This window comes from Athene cunicularia, assembly GCF_003259725.1.
Source record: "Athene cunicularia isolate RWA chromosome 2 unlocalized genomic scaffold, athCun1 chr2_part1, whole genome shotgun sequence".
Taxonomy (NCBI): Eukaryota; Metazoa; Chordata; class Aves; order Strigiformes; family Strigidae; genus Athene; species Athene cunicularia.
The window spans coordinates 97,260,625-97,279,715 of record NW_020799095.1 but is presented as its reverse complement, the minus strand read 5'-3'; the positions used below and the strand labels follow the sequence as shown (position 1 = coordinate 97,279,715).

Here is a 19,091-nt window from a genome sequence, read left to right as displayed (position 1 = left end):
CCCCTGGGATACGGTGATCAAAGCTGCTATGAGAAAGTACCCCAACCCAATGAATCCGTGTGTGGTAGGAGTAGATGTCCTTGACAGAAGCCTTGATAACCAGGGGAGGTTGCATAGTCACCGACTTCTCAGCACGGAGTGGGGATTGCCAAGCATCGTAAAAGCGGTACACTTTTATAGTCTTCATCGTTTATTAAGGGTGCATTTTTGTGTTACCATCTGAATTGGAGCTGAATTCAAAGTAAAAACTTAATTTATAGGAAATATCATCCACAAATATCACATAAGCTGTAATTAGCATATATAATAGTGAGAATATGTTGTGGGCTTTAATACCCATGTGTGTCTATGTCTCTACGTGCCTTCCAGGTAGTCTGTGTCATGCTACGTAATGGATACAACCTATCAGGATGTAGCCTTACCACTGTGCTCTGGTATCCATTAACTACTTCGTATTTATTTGGGGTCATTAATGCATTTCAGGTTTTTTATTTAAATCTTAGTACTTTTAAACATTTTTTTATTTCTTCACTTTCAGATTTTAGGAACAAGTAGAACTCTGACTTACATTGAGGAACATTCTGTGGTAGATCCAGTGGAAAAAAAGATGGAGCTTTGCTCAACTAATGTGAGTGGTAGCTTAAGAGGTTTCTGGTAATTAGTTCTGGAGATTAGATGTTTTGCTCTTAACATGAGAAATGTGTTTGCATCTTTCATCAGGAGGTGGCAATTTCCATGTCTTAGTTGGCATCTTAGCTCTTTTTTTTTTTTTTTCCCCCTCCTCCTTCTTCCCACAAATAGGGTGCGTTAAATACTTTGGGATCAAACATCTGTGATTCTGTTTTTAATGTATGTCTCAGAATGCATGTAAAATAGTCTTTTAGCTGAATAATTTGTTCTACATTACACTGTCATTCACAACAGAAGTTTTAATTTGAAATGCCTTTTTTCACAAAATGTAGATGAAGAATTATGCTCTAATTTGGTATCCTGGGAACTTTTAGCTATCAGATTTAAAGTGAGGCTGTCTGTAGGAGAGCCTTGTCACTGTACAAGAGGCACTGTCTTTCCTGAGTGTTAATTTTCTGTATATTCCCAATAGTGTAATGGTGGTCTTGGTCTTGAAGAGCCTCTTGGAATCTCATGCTATAAACCAGAGAAGACAGCATTAAGAGAAAACAAATGAAAAGCTGCTTGTACTTTGTACTGTGAATAGGAACTTAGCTTGATATAATTAGATCTAGGATAGGAGAAGATGCATCACCCTTTATAGGTCTTTTTATTGACTGTTCCAGGTTTTATATTCTGTGTACACTGCTTTGTTGCTCTGCTATTGAGTAGTGCTGTTGATAAGAGGAGAATGAAAGGCAGAAAGTGAGGATTTCAACTCTTTTTTTTCTTTTTAAGATTACTCTCACAAACTTGGTGTCTGTTGATGAGAGACTGGTTTACACACCTCATCCTGAAAACCCTGAAAAGTAAGTAAGGATATTTGTGTGCTCCTTTGTTTATAGGAGACATTATGTTAGTCCAGTTCAATTTAGGTATTAACTTTTCTTTATTCTCTTACAGAACTGTGCTAACTCAAGAAGCAATTATTACTGTTAAAGGCATTAGTTTGAGCAGTTATCTGGAAAGCTTAATGGCAAGCACAATATCTTCTAATGCCAGAAAGGTACATCTTTATTCTGTTTTCTCCCTCTCTCTCCCCACCCCTACCTTTCTTTTTGTTGAAATAGTAATTGTCAACCACATGTGCTGAATACTGTATTTAATTTCACTAAACTTTGTGCATAGAGTTTCAACTGATACTTTTTTTGTGGTAGGACCTTGGCAAGTAGAATATAATTTCCCAAAGTATGAAAAAGTTTCACTACTAAAACTCTGTTTTTCAACTAGAAGTGCACAGCAGAACAAACTTCTATGAGTATGCTAGTTACATATCACACATACATATTAGTTGGTTTTGTTGTTTTTTTTTTTCCCAAAGCACCTTTTTAAACACTAACCTCGAATTTTCAGGTGTTAGTGCTAGTAGTAAATATAAGTTCCTTTCCAGCCTTTATAATCTGGATTCAGCAGTTAATGCCAGCGTATTTTTTTGTGCTGCTTTGTCAGTTGTTCCAGTTCCTGTCCATTATTGAGCTGCCTCCTTGCCTTTGACTGAAAGTAATGTAGTGTAAGCAGAGGCATATTCTTTGAAGAGGTAAAACTATGCTGGCTTTCATAGGTAACGCTACACCGACTCCTCTGTCTTGTGCTTGCTTTTTCTACTTGGCTTGCAGCCATGGAGCTGGACTTCAGCACAGGCAGAGTTACAGGAGTGCTTATTCTCTGGCACTTTGTCCTATCCTTCTTTGGGGAGGGTAGAGAAGAAAAGGGGTTGCTGGAGTCACTGCCTAACAGCAAGATGAGTGCACCTGAAATTTCAGTTTGTGCTCTGCGTTGTTGGAGAGGTTCAGCACAGTAGGAATCTGGCCCAGGTAACTCCCACTCTGCCAGAGAGTCTGTGCTTTGGCTGGCCCTTTGTCCTTGTGAGAGATATTGCTTGACCAAGGTGGTATAAGCCAACTTGGTAGGAGGTATTGACCAACTAGATCAGAGAGGAGAAAATCTCCTTTTCCTTTTTTCTGTGTGCTTTTCCAAAAATGAGAGGAAAATAGGTTAAAATCGGGGAATGAGGAAGGAGTGATGAGTAACTTCTAGACACTGAGGAGTAACTTTAACTAGCTGAGCGCTCTCTATGTTTGTTTGAAAGTCATAAATGAAATGTATTTCAGATAATTTACAATTCTGTTTAGATCCAGTTTCCATTCAGAAGCCTGTATGAGGCATATATTCTTGAAAGAGAAGTCCAAACTCTGGCTCACAACCAAACTTCGGGCAAACTCAGAGGTAGCAAAGCACTAGCGAGTTGGAATGGCCAGATCAACTAGGCACACTTAAAAGTGCTGGCTGAATTCCTCTCATGGCGTCTGTCACATTTGCATGTCTCTACTGAACTCAGAGAGTGTAAATATTTCTTGGTACCTGTTCAGGTGCTGCCTGTGTGAGCTCAATTTCTTTTAAAGATTGGTCTTTTGTTCTCCCATTTTCAAGGAATACACTGGCTCACAAGCTTCCTGCAAATAAAAAACACCTTCCTGTCCTGTGTGCCTCACTGAAGAGTCTCATTAGAGATGTTGAACTTGGCAGGAATTTGTGCTTGCTGTTACCAGTCCTTTCTTTGCTAGCCAGTAACCTACTCTGCTATTACTAGCTCTTCTCGCATGCTGTGCTGTGCCTCTGTGTTCTTAGCACCCACCTTAAACTTCATGAAAGTTGCTGAAAAATGTTTTGTTGTTCTGAAGAAATAGGAAGTAATTATTGAGATTTTGCTCTGAGGTAGAAGTGGCAGATGATGTGTTATTATTTGTAATGATGATGAAATCATTTGCCATATCTTGTAAATCTTTTCTGTGTTACTCCAGGGGTGGGATGCTATTGAGTGGATAATTCAAAATTCTGAAAGCGCTCTAAGCTAGCAGTTCTCCACATCAACAGTTTTTACTAACTAGTGGTAATGCCAGCATTCTTCTTGGTACAGCATTTCAGCTTTCTAGCAAATATGTGCATGGATTGTTGTCATGTGAATTTCATGAATTAAGCTGCATGTATGTTTTATATACGTTGCATACAGGAATGGCAAACATGTTCATTACACTGCAGTTGTAGAGAGTGAGAGTAGGTCCGATCTAGACTGGATCAGTTAACCCCTGCTTATGCCACTGGCCAGCCAACCTGCTGCAGCCATGTCTTGTGCCACACAGCCTTGCTTATGGTCTGGAGGTGGAATGATGACTGCAGATAACTAGGCATGTGGATAAGTCCCTCCAGCAAGTGTCTGATCTGGTCCTAGTTTCTGTGACTTCAGTATGTAAAACTAGAACCTGAATACATTAATGAATTGGTTAGTGACTGGAATTGGCATTATAAAAATGAAACACAATTGTATTCTTAGAGTGTAAAATTGATTTCTTGAAACAGGTTGCCTAACAGGGCTAATCTTTTGCATAGTGAAATTGTATTTGCTTTTCTTATGCCTGAAGAATATTGTTGCCCTTCTGTGAACTTCAGTGGAAATCTGTACAAAGCTTGAAGCTGTCAGAATGCCAGACTGTCGGTGTTTTCCATTGGTCTTGTAGTTATATTCATTTCGGTGGTGATGTGTCCCTTAAGCGATGTGACTATGAAAAAATCTGACTTCAAGGTTGAGAGAATTGAGTGTACTTGCCTCTGTGAAGCCTCTGTGCAGACTGTTTTCCTTCCACTAGTCAGTGTAGCCTGTCTCTGTCATTCCTGTATTGGCTTATGCTTCAACTAATAAGATTCCTTTAAAAAAAAGGAAAAAAATTCGATATGCTGCTTCTCCTACTTAAGAATGTAGGGTGTTTTACACTGCTTACTTTGAGATCAGTGTATGCCATGAGTGTTTGCTTTTAATTCTCATTCCACTCAGCTTTTATGGCTGTTTTTCTGGAAAACATCAACTACAAAGGCTCAGCATTTATCAGTCACTTAAGCTCTACCAACTCTTCACATGCAGCAGTTTGGTCTGCCAAACACATCATACTGCTAACATATGCAATAAAGACTAATATAATATGCATGCTTGGTTATGAATGTGCTTGCTTAATGACTTACTACAGATTTTGTTGTACCGTATGAAACTTTATAGATCAATCCTCTGTCAGATTTTTTTTTTTTTTGTAACTGAGTAGTTCTACAGTACAGGCTTTGCATCTTGTTGAGATTTGTAACTTAATTTCCCATGCAGAATATTCTTGAAATCTTCCTTGTCAATATCACTAGTTTATTCTTAGTTGCAAATTACAGCATATAGTGTATGCAGGTCTACGGAAACGTGCAGACCGATGTAGTCTCAAAAGGTGAAGGCGGTACCTTGGTGCTCCACTTGGATGCCGTGGCTTTTTTTTTTTTTTTTTTTAATCTTGTCAACACATATATATCAACTAAAACACTATGACCTGGTTGTTTCATAGCCAGGGCCTGTAAAAAAATCTCTATTTTCATACTGACTATTACTTACATCAAAGGTCTTTGACTTCCTGACAGGTCGTCTTTGCGCGATTAGACAAATAAAACATCTAAGCTGTTGCTGTCTTACTCGGTTCTCTGTGCCTGTGTCACCTAAGAGAGGACATTCTAACCTGACTTTTAAATATCCAAATGCGTACTTACTGAAAGATGATTCCCCCTCTCTCCCCCCGCTTTGTTCCTTATGGAGCTCTCCACCACTAGGCTAATTCCCGGCTAGTTGCAATTTGTTGTTATGCACTAGCCTACTCCTGCCCTGGGTGCTTTTATCCAGGCTTTGCTGGTGTTCCCAGGTGTTGCACAGGATGTAGAGAGGGTGGAAGTTAATCACCTGCTGAAGCATGGACGATTTGGTGCTCAAATAGAAGGAACTCAGAAGTTAGATCATATTCTACAGAGCTTTTTTCAGCAACCCATACTTACACTGGACAATTTAAATTCTGTTTTCTTGATTATTTTTTGGTACTTTTAAAAGGCATATCTTGAACTAAGTTAACTTAAAGATTCTTGAGGTAATTCTGGATAGAGCTGAATCCCCCTTTCTGAGCTCTGGCAAAGGGTTGGATGCTTTGTTGTGATATGTGGATAATTCTTCTCAGGTTAAGGACTGGCTGCCAGTGCAGACATATCAAGTACTGTTTATTCTCCCAGCCCCTGTAATATGTAAATCCTGAAGAGAAACAGAGTCAGCCCTCTACTGAATTTAGTGAGGGTTTTGAGATAAATATGCTCTTATTCATACTAAAACTTTGTTTCTTTTAATAGGTTACACTTTGCTACTTGGAGCTGAGCCTTTAATATTATTTCAGGGTAATGTTTCTAGCCTCAAAAAAAAATTCTTCAATAGTATGTGAGGGGGGGGTGTTGACCTTTGCTTTCCTTTTTTTAAATTTTTTTTATTTTTAAAGTTATCACAGAATCTGTGATTCTGTGTGTAAGACTGTCCTCCCCCTTTCCTTCAGTCTCTGCAGAGGACTTGAACACAGACACTGGCTCCCCTGAAGTTTGGGCTCAGACCCTTTATCTCCAGAACTCGTTATGACTTGGCCAGAGCCATGTGGCTCCCAGTTACTGCTCTCCACTGTTTGTACTTCTTATTCTTAGTAGCGTAATAGAGGTGAATGTCTCTTGGCTTCTCTTTAAGTGAAAAAAGACTAGGTGTTTTCCTGGTCTGATCCTATCTGCTTGTTTTGGCAAAAGCTGTCATTCTGAGATTCTAAAATCTTGCACTTTTGTTTACTTAAAGTGCCCCTCTTTATTTTCTTGGCTTGATTGTGCAGCTGGCTGCATGCTCATCTTGTGGTCATTGGAGTGCAGCTGCTACAGAGTCTTCTTCAGGTAAAAGGTTTTTGACATACTTATTTTGCTGGATTCCCCAGCTCTTACTAAAGCATTGGCTGTCAATGCCCAGATTGGAGGTGCTCTCATTCTGAGAATTGAACAGAGAAAGACCATGCCTTGATATAAAATGTGTGACTGTAGTCTCTCAATTCATCTGTTTTATATGCTGAAAAGTGGCTGTGCATGAGTGTAGAATTCAGTGCAAGTCTATCTCTGGATTCCCGCTAGATATCAAACCAGTTAGTTGCTACTTCAAAGAGCACTTGGAAGACTCTTTCTTTGTCTGGATCTTCTCAAAAACTGTCCATATAACTTGGTTAATGAATCTGAGAACAGTATCTAGAGTTTGCCATAGATTTGCTGATATTGTTAGGGTGGTGGGAGCAGCAAACTCTAAAACCAGCAATACTCTTACATAAGGGAACTTAACTGCTGAATTGGGCTTTTTGCCTAGGTGCACTACTGGGAGCTCACACCAATATTGCATTTACTTCTTGCTTAAGCACAAGCCCTTGCAGTGAAGTTTCCATAAGAAGATGCTAAGAAATTACCCGTATAATCTGGTATTGAGGTATGCAGGGCATGAAATTAATTTTAAATCTAGTCTCATGTCTGACAGAGGAAAAACTATAGAAACACGAGCAGTGGTGGTTTATCTGTTCTGATCCTAAACTCCAGTGTTTTTCTGGCAGGGTCGAGATGCCCTGGAGTGGGTGATCAGCAAACTAAACACAGAATTGGAGGAGCTGAAGTCAACACGCGAGGGCATGAAACCAGCCATGGCAGCAGCGTCAACAGAAAAATAAAACCAAAAAACCCAAGTAACTGACAGAAAAGTTTTATCCTGCAGATGGCTTTGTAGATCTTCCTTGCAAGGCTGATCTGCAGAAGTTTTATATATTTATAAGAATATTGGATCAGCGGAAAAGTAACCTCATCCATCATCTCCACAGCAGTTCCTGTTGCCTACTGAAGATTAATTGACCTCCTGCAGATGCTCTTTTCATTTAAACCATTTGTTTTTAAGACTGGAAACAAAACATTTAGCACATTTAAAAATGCCTAAATGTGCCTTTTTAAACAAAGATAGAGAGTTTGTTTTATTTACAGCATCTTGGGTTTTTGAACTCAAACTTGAAAAGAATGCATGTGTGATATTAGGGTTTTCCATGTGAACGTTTGTTCTGTGAAAGGCCAATAGGTACTAGAGCACTGGATTTTGTCTGTTTTGTAATCTGAGAGTGTTTTATGACCATTTAAAGGGAACTACGGGAGTCAGAACATGATACTGTAGCATTAGATATCTATCTAGAGGATCATCCCAAAAAGCTAAAACTTGTGTGGTACTGACTTTCCGTATGTTGTTTAAATGTGCTGCCTGACCATGACACACTGATCCTTTACCTCTTAGATGTTTGTATCCAAACAAAGATAAAGTTTCTACTGATGTTAATAGCCTAATACAGTTTTTTGGTGGGGAGAAAGGTATAATTTATTTTCATATTTATTAACTTGCCCTAGTTTCTCCCCTTCCAGTGGGGAGAGGAGTAGTAATTCCTGGAAGGTGCTGGAAAATACTTACCTTATTTATCTCCAAAGAAGGATACTTGTAGGCTACTCTAATGAAGAGACTGTGCTGTTCCACTGGTCCTTGCTCTTCACATCGTGTCTTAACTGAGGGAGAGAGTGATGCAACAACCAGAAGAGTTGAAACGTGAAATAAGCAGGAAATTTGAAATCCAAATGGTGAGGTTTCATGAACATGTGCTTTTGATGCCCTGAATGGAGAAAACAAGATTACAAGAGGAACAAATGGACTATCCTTCTTGAATGCTTTCTACTGACTACCAGTGTAACTGAATTTTTTCAGCACTTTTCCACGTTGGTACAAAATGGTTTTAGGATAATTTTAAATGTTTCTCATTAGCTGGAAGAATACTCCAGTAACTGCAGAAATTGCTTTCTATAAAATGTGCATAAATATATACTGGTAACAGTCCTAGCCTTGTCTGATGTTCACAAAATTTTCATATTTGGTCCAGGTGTAGTATACATTTCTTAGTCCCATTAGGACATTTAAACTTATTTTTGGGTGTGCACACAAAGCGAAATAAATGTTCCAAGGATGTTTACTCGTTCAAGTGGCAAGCATGTGTCTAGGAAGCTGTTAAGAGCATGAGTAACTTCTGAAAAACTATAAAAGTGTTGGTCACTGTTTTGATCTGGTAATTTTAAAGTGTCTGTAGCTTAAGGGAAATTTCAGCATTTGTATTCTGGTTAGTTTGAAAGTGAACATTAATTTGGGTGTAACTATAGACTCACTAAATTATATGATCCTAATGAATAAACTTAATTTTTATATATATATATATATATATATATATATTTGTCAAAAGCAATTACATGAGTAGCTAATATTTACATTACTCTTTTTATATGGACCTAAAGCCTTTCTTAATTTGGAACAGAAACTTTGAGCTTAAAGTCTGATAGCAGCTCCCTTCAGGAAGATTCACTGGAGAACTTTGGTGCAGGTCATTTGTGCTTCTCAGAGGAGTGATGCCAATTCCTGGATAAAGAATGCAGGAGATGTTCTGGCTCCTGGTGGCGTCCTGCTAGGAAGGGGAGCACAGCTCTGGCAGAGCTCTGCTAATGAAAGGGAAAGATGAGTAAGTGCATGTGTGTGTGTAAACCTGTACTACAGCATTTCCATACGAGCCTACTGGAAGTGATGAAAACATAACTGGTGGGGGGATAGAAAAGTCTTTGGGGAGGCTTATGTATTGCTTCAGTTTGGAAAAAGATTGTCTAAAGCTGCTGCTTGCATCAGATTTGAAGTAATTGTGTAGTGTTGACTTAAAGCAGACTGACTTGTGGATAGCACCTTCCAGCACTGGCTGGTGTCCCAGAAAAGACACCCCTGGTTCCTGTATTCTGTCAGGGCTGAACTCCTCTGCTGCACCTTAGGGTCAGTACCAGTTATGCATCAATTTTCTGGATTACTTTCTTAGAACTTTGTTCCTGCTTTTAGAAACAAATCCTTATCTGCTGATGTTGCAGCATCTCCTTTCTGTTTCATTCCCTACCGGTTCTGGGCTGCTTCCTCTCCACATTCCATGATGTTTGTGAACTCTGTGGCTAGGTGCTCTGGTTTCCAGGCTGTTTGCTGCTCCACTTGCTGCAGATCATCAGCTTGCCTGCTTCTGCTCAGTCCTCTTCTGATTTTCTCTAGGCTAAATGGGAGTGGGGAAGCTTTGGGTAAGAAAAAAAGTCTAATCTCTTCAGAGGCCATTTCCATCACCCAGCTGCGCCTCTACTGCTGGACACTCCTGCCACTTCTCACCTTGTCTTTGGGGTAGGTGACACTCCTGCATCCCTGGGCTTAGTGATCTTCCTGTGGTTGGTCGTTTTGCCAGTGTGTATGAAGGATCTTGCAGGCAGCGGTCACAGTGGGGCCACTGTTTAGCAGATGAAGTGATTCGTAATTTCTCAAAACTTTCCTGGACACTTTCCCTCTTTTCCTTTCTGCCCATCTCATTTGCATACAGGGGCTCCCACCATTCTCCTCTCTTGACCATGTGACTCTTCTTCCTGGGATCTGTAGCTCTATGTTCTGCCCTGCTGTGTGTAACCCTGCTTTCGAAGCACCCCATTTCCCACTCCAGGTCTGTCACTGTTAGAGTCTGAGCTGACCCTTGGAGCAAAACAACCCTACCTTTAGAATTGCTTATCTTGTTCCTTCCCTATGGAAACTCCCCATCTTTTCTTTCATTAATGGAAATTATTAAATATTATTTCTAAAGTCAGTTTTATGTCACAGGCATTGACTGAGGTGACTGTTAAAGACAAAAAGCCACATGTGAGGGCAAGCATTAGGCTGCTTGCAGGAGCAGCGGGGGTGTAGCTTTTTTGATTGGTGTAGAAACAGCCACATATGTAGGAGGAAAATAAATTCTAAAGAAGAAATAGCATTAAGTCAACACTCATTAACTTGGAAGGCTCTTGAAGTGCTGGGGACCAAGCAGAAGCAAGCTCAGCATTTGTAACCGTGATGATTAACGGGTAGTGAGTGCCATTTTGAATAAGGATTCTGTGCTTTGAGGGTTGGAAATAGCATAAAAGTAACATTTTGTGTTGGGGAGGAAGATTGTTTGCTGCTGCTGCTGTTCAAGCCACCGAGGCTTGCAGCTGGGTGTTTCTGAGCCATTATGTTGGAGTTCATGGAAAAGTGGGGGATGAGTGTGTAGGGAGGTGGTTTGGTTTTAAGGATTTAGTGCCAGTGTATCAGGTCTCCAGACTGGTTAGGAGCATGGCTGCTCAGCCTGCCCAGTAACTCCAGCTGCACGGCACCTGCCTGCTGCGGAAGGCTGAAGCTGGGGAGAGCTGGTTCCCAGCTGCGGGGGAAGCAGAGAGGGAAGATGGCAGCAGTGGTTCCCAGAGCGTGGCCAAGTGGGCAGGTAACCCTGGAGGGTCTCAAGATGTTGAAGATACCGAACTAGAGATAAACTGGTTTCTGGTTGATGTCTATTTTTTGTGCTAGTGCAGACAGGCTCATCAAATGGTCTTGTGTGTAATGGGTTTTGTGTAGACTATCCCTCTTTTTAAAATTAGGGTTTTTTTACTGACTTGCCCTTGTGCCAGTGTGAGTCCTCCATACTACTTTTCCCCTGTCAGGTCAGCAGGCACAAGGGGGGAAGGGTCATACCTGTTGGGAAAACGGGCAATCCTAGTGCCAGTTGCAGTATTCTTGACAGACTTGCCTAATGCAAGTAAAGGCACTGAACTGCAGCACTAAGCATGTATTGATGGATAGCACATATCAGGCATCGATGTATCTGATGATGTAATAAAATAGCACAGAGTAGGATCACCAGTGACATTCCTTGATGTGACATGTCTCATTTAACTCCTCAGGTGGAGCAGTGGGTAACACCGTTCCTATTCTTGCATCTTCCTAGATTGTAAGCTGTGAAGGGCAGGACTCTGTAAAGTGTCTGTGTACACTGTGGTGCTATCTTAAATAAATTACATCCTCAGTTTAAAAAAAAATTCTGGGTGTAACTGCTGTCATATAAAATGGCCTGCTGGTTTTCAGAGAAGGCTGCAGAAAAATTATTTGTGTTAGTCTGTGCTGGGTAATCAGCAGGACCTGGGTACCAGGCTCCCTGGAACTTGCCGTGAGCCACATGCATTACTGGTAGAAAGCTCTGCAGGGCTCCTCTGTCCCTCAGCTGGTAACTCCAGCAGGTGCTGGCAGCTGCTTCATTCTGCAGTAAAACAGGAGTCATCTACAGCTATTAACTGTGACTTATAAACAAGACCTTATTTATCTAATAAATTATGTTCTTACCCCACCAACACTACTTGACACCAGTCAGAATCATGCAGGTTATGGTCTGGCCTTTTAATTGCCGCTCCAGGAAGTGGGTCATGATTTTGCTATGAATTTGTTTGATGAAAAGGCATTTTTGTGAAGCACAAGTCCTGTCCTCTTAATTTTTCCACAGCTGAGGTGACTGAGGTATGATTCTCATTTGATTGGAAGGCAAGTAAAATCATCAGTAAGCACTCTGCCTGACCAAGCAAAGGTGGAACCAGCTATGCTGTGTAAGAAATGACGCTCGCCATCCTTACCGTTAGCTCAAGAAAGCAAGAGCAACGCAATGTCATTTTAAAGAACTTTTTATTAGTAACCATAAACAAGGAATTGCATTGCAGTACCACATAACATGAAAACAAGCAGAAGACAATTCTATTGTCTTTCTCTGTTAGAGCTGATGCCCCGGGTGTACCTGAAGGCGCACAGATGGTACATGCGCAGTGACAGCACAGAAGCAGAAGTTTAAAGGGGAAGGGTTTGTGCTTTGGGCCTGTTAATGTCCCAAAAGTGCATCTCCTGTTTGGGATTTTTTTTTTTCCCCCCTTTATTAAAAGAGGGGATTGGGAAAGGGGAACCAGCTTTAACAGAAATACAGCTCAAATACACTCCTCATTGTATCTTCATTTCACTTTCTAATTCACAGGTACTGTAACCACCAGCCCCTTCAATAGAAATGGGCCCATCTTAAATGTCTCAGCCAAAGCTGGGCCTTGGCCGCTACCTGCCCTGTAAGATGGGCCCTGAGAATGTAGCCTCTCTATATATGTGTCAACTTAACTGGTGCTTATTTCCACCAGCCTTTGGAAGCCAACCTCCTGCAGAAGTTGCACCAACTCAGGCCCACATCCTTTATTTCTAGATTTAGCAGATCCTGAAATCCAGTTTAACCATCCTACACTGCAATGTTTGGCCTACAGCCTGTCCTAGAAAAGCTGAAGCACTGCTGGCTCCCATGGCTGAGCACTGGCCTCACTGGTTAGAGAAACACTGGGAGAACCCGTAGCTTAACGTATGTGCTACAACTGTATAGGAAGCACCAAGAATGTATTTTTTCATACTGGATTCTCCCCTTCTCACTCTTGCCAGGTTTTTTTAAATAAATTGGTTAATGAAACAGGTCTTTTCCAGTTGTGACTATACATTAGATAGCATGGCACCTTGAAAGACTTATCTACTTAAAAATGTTTATTTTTATTAGCTATAAAAAGGCCTGTTCCACATGGCTTCCTCTAGAACTGTTCTACAAAAACCATTATGATGACCTTTGCAGACAGCAGCAGCTTCTGTCTTATTTCAGAGAGAGGGCCCAGGCTCCCTGCGTACCTGACACGGTGCGGCCAGGCACTGCCACTGCAGAACAGCCTGGCCCCAGGAGAAACAGGAAAGTTACTGAATTGCAGCTCAGTGCAAATAAACAGGTGAAGCTACCATCACGTAAAATTTGCTGTGTCTATTTGCTATGTGGCTCCAGCTCCTGAGTATGCCTTATGACACTTGTTGAGTGTGGACTACCATGGTAGAATTCATTCACAAAGTTCTGCTTGTTAGTGTTGTAATGTTTCAACTCTCTGGAATTCAGTGCTGCTGGAAGTGGTGCTAACTGCTTTTGAAGTACAGAAAGCTGATGGAAACTTGCAGTGCAGGATCCTATCAGCTCAGACACTGAGCACTCACCTCTGGCAGCAATTCACAAAATTCTTTAAGGTGGTATAACTACATTTTAGTTACTGTTTTTGCAGAAGGGGACCCTGGGGCAGGGGAAGGCTCACAGCTTGTGCCAGGTCAACTAAGCAGCAAGAGCAGCTCCAGAATACGTCGAGCCTAGGGTGCAGGGAGGGCAGTGGTCTCCCCTTGCTTTGGGCTGCCAGAGCCCGTGGGTGCTGCCCAGCGCCCACCCTGGCCCACGGGAGCTTGCACCAGCTCTCCCAGTGGGAGGGGACTGCAGCACTGGACTCAACTGAGTTGCCACAGGGACAACGCTCATAAACTTGGGCTTACGTTTCAGGAAAAGGGTTCTGTGTCTTTGCGTATCATGTCAGACTGAGCTAATGCCCCTCTTGTGGTTCTTCTACCAGGAAATTCTGGTGAGTAGTAATTTCAGGTACCCCAAAAAATCTGAAATACAGTAGTAAAAATCAGACAGAAACAATAAAACAGATCTTTATAGATGGAATCAATATTCATAAACATTCTCAGATTGGCCTTAAGATACATACGTACAAAAGAAGCTCCAAGTTACCAACATGGAAATACTATAAAATTTTATGGTAACATTAACATAATCCATATGCTGTAGCACCAGAGCATACAGTCGCAGCACCTTTCCCTCATGCCTGTGTGCTGTGACTGTTTCACAGATGAGACTGAGCTCGTAAGAAACATTCCTAAAAGATGTACAGAGCTGCTGGATGAGGTAAAGCATGGCGGTAGCCAGCAGGAGTCTAAAGTTGGAGCTTTTATATTAGTTTTAACCTACAGAGCATGCAGCCATTAACTACCCCTGGAAGCCGATGCTGAACTTGCCTGGGGAAAAAGAGGAGCTTGAAAGAGAGGAGAGAACAACACAATAGTGGTGATAAAAATGTTCTCTCCACTTCTGGTTTAAAAACTTAAAAGCAATCAGTCAAAAAACCTCCCCAAGAGACTGCCAACATTTCTCTCCCAAAGATGAGGGATGGCGATTTCCCAAAGCCTGTACTACACATAGGACAAGTGCCCCTCAGCTACCGACCATCGGTGGTGGAAGCAGCAACACCCGGTTGGTAACAGAGGGAGGTGGCTGGAAATGCTGACTAGGAGCTAATCACATCACTGGGGTTACACAAGCAGTTTTATTGCTATTCTAAGAGTACTTCAACATGTTTCCATCCCTTCATGCAGCCCAGCCACTGCACAGCTGTTATTCAATCATTTTCATTAACAATTCTTTGCCAAAAGAAACATCTGACTGATCTTACAAAACTATAAAAGCATGAAAAAAAGGAGACACACAGAACCTTTAAATCAGCTTCCACACAAATAATTAACACAGACAAGGGCTATAACAGGCATTTTATTTTCACCAGGTAACACCCTTCCCTGTATAAAGGAAGTCATGGGGAAAGGGAAAAAAAAACACCAAACCCCCAAAGCACTACTTTCACCAGGATCATTTAAAAGGTAAGGTTTGAGAACTGCAGCAGAGGCCTGCTCGCTTCTTCCATCGCCACTCTGAGGCAGAGCTTGGATTTGAATTCTCCACAACCGGGTTCACGTACAAAACAAGACCGATGCTGCCATCTTTATCTCCTTGGGTCTCCTACGATATATTTAAACAGACCTTGGGCACATTAATAAAGCTAAAAAAAAATTAAAGTATTTTTAAAATTCATGGGAGGGAGCTCACTGTGTGAATCCCACATTCTTTGCAGCAGTAATTCACTCTAAAATACTTATGGAGTGCAAACTGTATTAGGGGGCTGAAAGCATTAACTCTAATAAAGATAATAGCCAACAAACACATCAATAAGACTCATTTCCTTTTTAAAACATCCTGGGAAAATCAATTCCCACTGCATGATTGATGGAGACTTCCTAAATTTTAATAAATATATTACACATATTTACAAGCTTCTGATTTCATCCTCTGACGCCAATGCGAAGTTCTGACTGCAAATAGGACATGGCGGGCAGCGCCGCGGGGCGCGCAGGCAAACGGCTGCAGTGGATTTGGGATGCTAGCGCAAGCGGCGAGATGGAAAGCTAAAAATAGCCCGCTCCACAGAGCGCCAAGCAACCAGCGAGATGAGCTCCTTCAGGCTTTGTGTGACAAACCAACCCGCTGCTTTTTCTTCTGCGGAATGAAATGCCAGGATAATGTGGAGCAACTGTGCCAGAGAGGAAGGGATGGGAGGGAAGGGGAGAGCCAGCCCTTCACACCACGTTTTCTGAAGCCTGCCACAGCGTGTGTCAGCAGCCTGGAGAGTTTTTCCCCAAGAGAAAAGGGAGGTTATTCAGGCCCTGTCTCATGGCAGCTCTGCGTGAACAACAGAGTGGTTTTACAACCACCACGTTGTTGTTCAGCGTTTGTGCCCTGCCCGGCCCTGAGCCAAGGGCTGCTGGGCACCCCGGGAAGGCAAAGCCGGATGGCGAAGCTCTGCCTCCTCCCCAGAGCTGCCTCGGGCACTGCCACAGCCAAGGGGGGCACAGCTGGGCCGTGAGGGACTCATTTGCCTTTGCACACTCAGAATTTCCTTAGTCCTTGATCCTGCAACACCCTAAATACCTCTCAAAGGGGAAATAACTGTGCTGGATATCCTGCACCTCAGTGGCTTGAGGATGTCAGGGAAGAGGACTGTGAGCAGAGGACTGAGTGATTGTAACGTGTGGCTGGGGCATTTCCAGGAGAAAATGATAACAGCAACAGGGGAGATGCAAAGGTGCAAGAGATTTCCTGTGTTTCTTTCAGTCTAGTTTTCCTGATGCACTGTGCAGCAAACACACGGCCTGGTTTTGGCACAGAAACAAGAAAAAGTGCTGATGTGACTTGAGATCAGGCGACTCTTCCAGCAACAGGAGACCTTTCAAATCAGCCTGTCTGTGCCACTCACCCCCTGCAGTCCTACATAATCATCATACGCCAGTATGCCAGGTGCTTTAACATGCAAGACACTATTCCAGAGGTACCCCGAGGAGAGGGCCATGACAGCTGACCTTACACGGGACAGCTATGAGGGAGTTAGCCTTGAGCCCTGCTTTTCCTGTTTGCATTGGTTCAGAAAAATTAAAAACATTATTTCAACAAACCCTGCGTATGCAAAAATTATCATTTTCCAAGGGGGTGTTTAAAGAAAAAAAAGGATGGATGAGTCCCTGGGAAGGTTTAAGACGACTTCTGTGTGTGCTTTTCAAATTAACTTAAAAGAGGACATGAGTGACTGCTCCGAAGGTTGCAATGTAACATGCAAATACATTTTGAAGGGGAAACCTTGTTCCCCCGGGCAGCAGGAGGCAGCCCACAGTGGGACTGGAGCTCAGCGACTGCGAGGGAGCCAACCACCCCCGGTGCACCGCGGCCCCCACACCGTGCCTTACCAGGGCAGTCTGCCTTCTCTTGGGCTCTTCAATGCACGAGATTTGGGCAAGAGAATTTGTTTTGATTAATACATCTTTAAAATCATGTTACAGAAATCCAGTCCCAGCTACTTTGGAGCAGTTCTGAGGTATCTCTCATTAATCCAAAGTATAGAAATGTTAATAAATAGATCTGAAACTTTTCTGCTATGTCATTCTATAATACACTGCTATATAGATATTAAATATGCCTTAGGGTATTAAAAATTTATGAAAAAGTTACAGTAGTTGATTTTCAAGTATTATTAACTTGGCTATGTTAGCTTGTTTTTAAACACCAAAATGATCTGGCCTCAAATTATTGACTAAACTCTGGCTATGCCTGAATTTAAAAAAAAGAATTTTGAATATAAAAAAAGTGCAAAAAAGCATGAGATGTCAGTTAACATTGTAACATTGTTGGAACTTCTAAACAACTAGTCTAGCACTCTTTCATGAGTAAATTAAAAGGGGTAAAACAATGAAAAACGATTAAAGAAGAAAACAGAGATTGCTCCCAATCTGAGACATCACTGTCCCAAATTTCAGCAGAACACGAATTTTTACAGCCAAGTTATAAACCCCAGAAAAAATGGGGTTATCAGTGGATATGCTGTCAGACATAACTATAGCAGTATTTGTGTGCTCCACTATAATACAAATGTACATCTTACCCACCGTTTTCTCTGAGTAACCACGAGAACAACTTTATAGGTAATCAGCTAAAATGAGAAGCCTCCCTTATTCCCATCCTCCCCATAAACTGTACAACTCTGTCTACTGCTAAAATTCACTGCTACTAGTAGTCATCATCATACATTCAAGATAGAAAGTAAACTACTAAAACCTGCTCAGGAGACACTTAGAAGTACACTAAGGCTTAAAAAGTACAGCAGCTCAGGGGAATGGCCAACCACACGGGTGAAGAGCTTTGTCGCGTATTTTGCCCCAGGACACAGGTTTGTAGAGTCCTGTGCTGAACCCTGACCTCAGAGCAACCGAAACAGTTCAAAGATAGTTTTGACCACAGTCGCTCACACTCGGTGTCTGGTGTGGGATACAACCCTCTGCTGTTTCAACTAGGATGTGAGCATTACTAGGGTGGTAATGCCAATATGACTTACTGTTTGCTACTGTGCTAACACTGACACTTCATTAGATTTGGTTCTCCATTAAACATAGTTTTCAGCTCATCTCCTGAAAAATGATTCAAAGCATGGTTAAAAAAAGACTGAAAGCAAGAAAAGGCTTTCTAGTTTTAACACACACATACAAAAGAGGCAACAATTTCAAACTATTGATTTTCTTCCAGTGCGAACAGCTGACCCGTTGCGTATCATTCTGCACAGATCTAAACATCGTGTTCTTGTCTCTGCAAACCATGAGAGTAGGAAATCCTGTGATCTAATGCAAATTCAAGCCAGTCAAGTGAAACGAAGCAACGGAATGGTAATCCAGTTTCAGTGACCTTGCCTGTGGATGATGAGCTCACGCAGACAGAAGCAAAGAAAAAGGCACAAGGCTCAGATCTCATTGATAGTCCTTTCAGAGGGGCAGTATTCAGAGGTTCCCGGCGATGACATGTAGAAGGACTGTGTTTTCCTTTTTAACCTGGCTCGCTTGTTGGCCAGAGATAGGCTGCGCCGGCTTGAATTGATGATTTCTGAAATAAACTTCTTGCAGTCCACACACACCTCCATCGTGCTCCAGTCCTCCATCAATTCTTTGGGAAACTCTTCATGTGACTTATCCACAGATTTGGACCTTGAGGTCAACCTGAAAGGCAAAAGAGCAGGACCTGTCACAGCAGCACTGCAGTGGGCCCAAGGGATCCCTTCAGGAAACAGCATGTTGGAACAGTCTGAATTTAAATCTTCCTTTCTCCTGTCCCAGAAATGACATCAAGAGACCAAACACCAGAGAGGACAGCTTCTGCCTGGTTCAGCAAGACTGCAGCGTCACTGACTGAGGGTTTGTGTAACACTTACCTTGGCAAAAACAATCTGACTAATAAATTTAAATAGATGATGTGTTTGACTAATGTGACACAGCATCATAGCACTAGTGATTAATGCAGAGGGTTTATACTGTAGATCCCCTCAAAAAGGAGCATTTATTTTATATTTAATTTCTCAGATTAGCTTTGACAATCATCTGTGTATAAGCTACAACACCAGTAGAT

General features: G+C 41.9%; 2 protein-coding genes across 8 annotated transcripts in view; one reads left to right on the top strand and one right to left on the bottom strand.

Moving 5' to 3' along the window:
* Positions 1-13,662, top strand: PRELID3A (PRELI domain containing 3A). Of its 2 annotated transcripts, none has more exons than XM_026843485.1 (6): positions 1-166; positions 539-628; positions 1,408-1,478; positions 1,573-1,675; positions 7,131-9,107; positions 12,462-13,662. In XM_026843485.1, the coding sequence occupies exons 1-5, from the start codon at positions 29-31 to the stop codon at positions 7,242-7,244; spliced, it is 516 nt and encodes a 171-aa protein (XP_026699286.1). In that variant the 5' UTR covers positions 1-28; the 3' UTR covers positions 7,245-9,107; positions 12,462-13,662. The 2 variants fall into 2 exon arrangements, with proteins under 2 accessions (XP_026699286.1, XP_026699285.1); XM_026843484.1 differs by having other exon boundaries at positions 9,671-13,662.
* The window catches only part of SPIRE1 (spire type actin nucleation factor 1), a 117,828-nt gene continuing 111,096 nt past the window's right edge, over positions 12,360-19,091 (bottom strand). For all 6 annotated transcript variants that reach the window (XM_026843483.1, XM_026843477.1, XM_026843481.1 and 3 more), the window contains one exon: positions 12,360-18,685. In XM_026843483.1, the coding sequence (XP_026699284.1) occupies positions 18,656-18,685 (30 nt within the window). In that variant the 3' untranslated portion in view covers positions 12,360-18,655. The remainder of the gene's footprint in view (positions 18,686-19,091) is intronic.

Coding starts and splice junctions, on each gene's coding strand:
- PRELID3A (XM_026843485.1), top strand. CDS start 29: ATGAGAAAGTACCCCAACCCAATGAATCCGTGTGTGGTAGGAGTAGAT. Junction 167..538: donor TGCCAAGCATCGTAAAAGCG/GTACACTTTTAT, acceptor CTTCACTTTCAG/ATTTTAGGAACAAGTAGAAC. Junction 1,479..1,572: donor CATCCTGAAAACCCTGAAAA/GTAAGTAAGGAT, acceptor ATTCTCTTACAG/AACTGTGCTAACTCAAGAAG.